The sequence below is a fragment of the Molossus molossus genome, unplaced genomic scaffold (genome assembly GCF_014108415.1).
Source record: "Molossus molossus isolate mMolMol1 unplaced genomic scaffold, mMolMol1.p scaffold_m16_p_9, whole genome shotgun sequence".
Taxonomy (NCBI): domain Eukaryota; kingdom Metazoa; phylum Chordata; class Mammalia; order Chiroptera; family Molossidae; genus Molossus; species Molossus molossus.
The window spans coordinates 95,470,562-95,473,379 of NW_023425403.1; the positions used below are offsets into that span (position 1 = coordinate 95,470,562).

The 2,818-nt window shown below is 37.7% G+C and overlaps 1 protein-coding gene across 1 annotated transcript; it reads right to left on the reverse strand.

The window, feature by feature from the left end:
- Window positions 1–992: 992 nt before the first annotated feature.
- LOC118622910 (60S ribosomal protein L9-like) lies at window positions 993–1,583 on the reverse strand. The gene has a single exon (XM_036250498.1). It carries the CDS (start codon window positions 1,575–1,577, stop codon window positions 993–995), a length of 585 nt encoding a protein of 194 aa, XP_036106391.1. The 5' UTR covers window positions 1,578–1,583.
- Between the last annotated feature and the right edge of the window lie 1,235 nt (window positions 1,584–2,818).

Here is a 2,818-nt window from a genome sequence, read left to right on the forward strand (position 1 = left end):
AAGTCACTCAACTCTATCTCAACCCCTAACAAGGACAATTCTTTGGGGAGTGGGGTTGTGGATTACTCCTCATGCTAACATCAAAGCTCCCAGAAGTTGCTAAATTTGGATTTCTAAGAAAATGTCTTAGAGGACCAGGCCTTTATAATGAAGATTTTAAAGAGAACACTTATTAAAGTCAAGTAGCGATGTCTTCATACTTCATCCTGAGAGATTTTTTTCTTTTAAAATTAACTCCTGAATGTCTTTTTAAAGATATTTTTCATTTAAAAGTGAGAACTCAAAATTCTATTTCCTGAAGTTTTGATTTCAGACAAAAAGACATTTGTATAAAGTATCTTTTAGAGTGTTTATAGATGTCTCTGTGTTTAGTACATTTTTTTTTTTTTTTTTTTTACAAATCCCAGTCTTCTGGAGTCATGGGGTACTTAGGACTCAGGACTCCAGTTTAACATTAATGGTTTTGACCCCTGCTCTGAAGTGGATTTATACAGAGGAATCTTTCCTTGCATGTCCTGAAGTCATTAGTTTGGCATAAAATGGTCCTGCTGCTTGTGTTGTCTTATAATTATTTCTGAGCTGGGCTTCTGTTAAAGGACTACATCTATTTGACCAGAAGAATTTAGGAACAAATTGCTTATGGGGATGACAAAATTCAAGGGCCAGTAAATATATGATCTTACATGTCATGGGGTAAATTTCTCTGCCCATTAAGAGTTACCTAGGGTCCTAACTCAATTATTTGAGTAGCATCCTTTTCCAAAACTGGTGTTTCCCAACATGGCTATGGAAATCATTCTGTATGTTGACCAAACCAACTCTAAACAATCTGTTGGGAACTTAGTATACTTATTTTATTATTGAATATTTTTCTCATTATTTGGGGTCCTCAGTTTTTTTGTTTGTTATTTTGCTTTGTTCAGGATGAGGGTTTTATTGCATCTTTTAAAATATCGACATCTTGCTGTTTCTGTAGCTGGACAACTTCTATTTTATTCATCAGCCTGGTAGACTGTTCCTTTTTCAGAAACATAGATACCATCCAAAATTTTTCTGATATCCTGGTTTTTAACTGTTGTGGCTTGTTGAATCAAAGCAGCTGAAATTGATACAAGTTCAATGTTGTTTCCCTTATGAATCAATTCATCTTTCTGTGTTTGTGATGCTGAATAAGCAACACCTGACTTCATCTGAACTCTGCAGATGTTTTTTTTTTTTTTGCCCAAGAAATTTCTAATTTCAACAAGGGAACCATTCTCCTGAATAACAACATTGATGGGGAAGTGAGCATATCCAGGCAGCATCTTGTAACTGAAGCCCAGTGTAATACCCTTGATCATGTTCTGTACATGACTGCAGATGGTACAAACCATGGCCAGTTCCTTTCTGTTTCCCCACCATTTGTCAATCAGGAGTCTCTTCTTTTTGTTTTCAGGGAGACTGAGTTCTACATTCATGTGGTTGAATTCCCTCCACAGGGTGCCTCTGGGGCCCTTCTCAATAATTGTGCATCCCTGCAGGGTGGTGTCCACATTTTCTGGGATGTCAGCAGTGTGATTGCTGAGAATGGTCTTCATCCTCACAGTAGATGTGGCAGAGTAGGGTACTCAGTTTTTTTTCCTGACATACACATACAAGTTTTATTATAAACACAGGTTTTCAGTTCTCTGAGATAAGTAGCCAAGATTGAAATTACTGGGTTATATCATATGTACAGGTTATTTTTATTTATTTATTTTCTTAATTAATTAATTTTTGTTACTGATATTTCACCTTTTTCACCCACTGATTTCCCGCTCCCCCTCCCTCCCCATTCTGTCCCCACCTTTGTTGTCCATGTCCATTATTCATACATACATGCATATAAGTTCTGTGTGGTTTATCTCTCCCCTCACCCCCTCTTCAGGGGATTGGCAGTCTGTACCCCACTTCCACGTCTCTGGGAGTACCCCGTTCCTCAGACTGTTATGTTTATTATATTTCACGAATAAGTAAGATCACGTGATGCTTGTCTTTCTCTGCTTGGCTTGTTTCACTTAGGATAATACTTTCCAGTTCCCTCCATGTTGTCTCAAAAGATAAGAGATCTTTCTTTCTTACAGCTGCATAGTACTCCATTGTGTATATGTACCACAGCTTTTCTATCCATTTGTCTACTGATGGATATTTGGGCGGTTTCCAGATCTTAGCTATTGTAAATAGTGCTGCTATGAACATGGGGGTACATATATTCTTTCTGATTAGTGATTCAGGCTTCTTAGGTTATATTCCTAGAAGTGACATTACTGGGTCAAATAGAAGTTCAATTTTCAATTTTTAGAGGTAACACCATATTGTTTCTCATAGTGGTTGCACCAGTCTGCATTCCCACCAGCAGTGCACTAGAGTCCCCTTTTCTCCACACCCTCGCCAACACTTGTTGTTTGATGATTTGTTGATGGCGGCCATTCTGACAGGTGTGAGGTGACACCTCATTGTTGTTTTAATTTGCATCTCTCTGATGGTTAGTGATGTTGAGCATTTCTTCATATGTCTCTTAGCCTTTTGTATGTCCTGTTTGGAGAGGTGTCTACTTATTTCTCTGGCCATTTTGTAATTGGGATCTTTGTCTTCCTTGTGTTGAGTTATATGAGCACTCTATATATATTGGAAATTATCCCCTTATCTAATATATGATTGGCAATTATGCTCTCCCATACAGTGGGTTGCCTTTCCATTTTGATGACTGTATCTTTTGCTGTACAGAAGCTTTTGAGTTTGATGTAGTACCATGTGTTCATTTTCTCCTTTGTTTCTGTTGCCTTAGGTGATGTATTAG

What these genes read in the sequence shown, in the direction of transcription:
- LOC118622910 (XM_036250498.1), bottom strand. Translation starts at nt 1,577, where the DNA reads ATGAAGACCATTCTCAGCAATCACACTGCTGACATCCCAGAAAATGTG.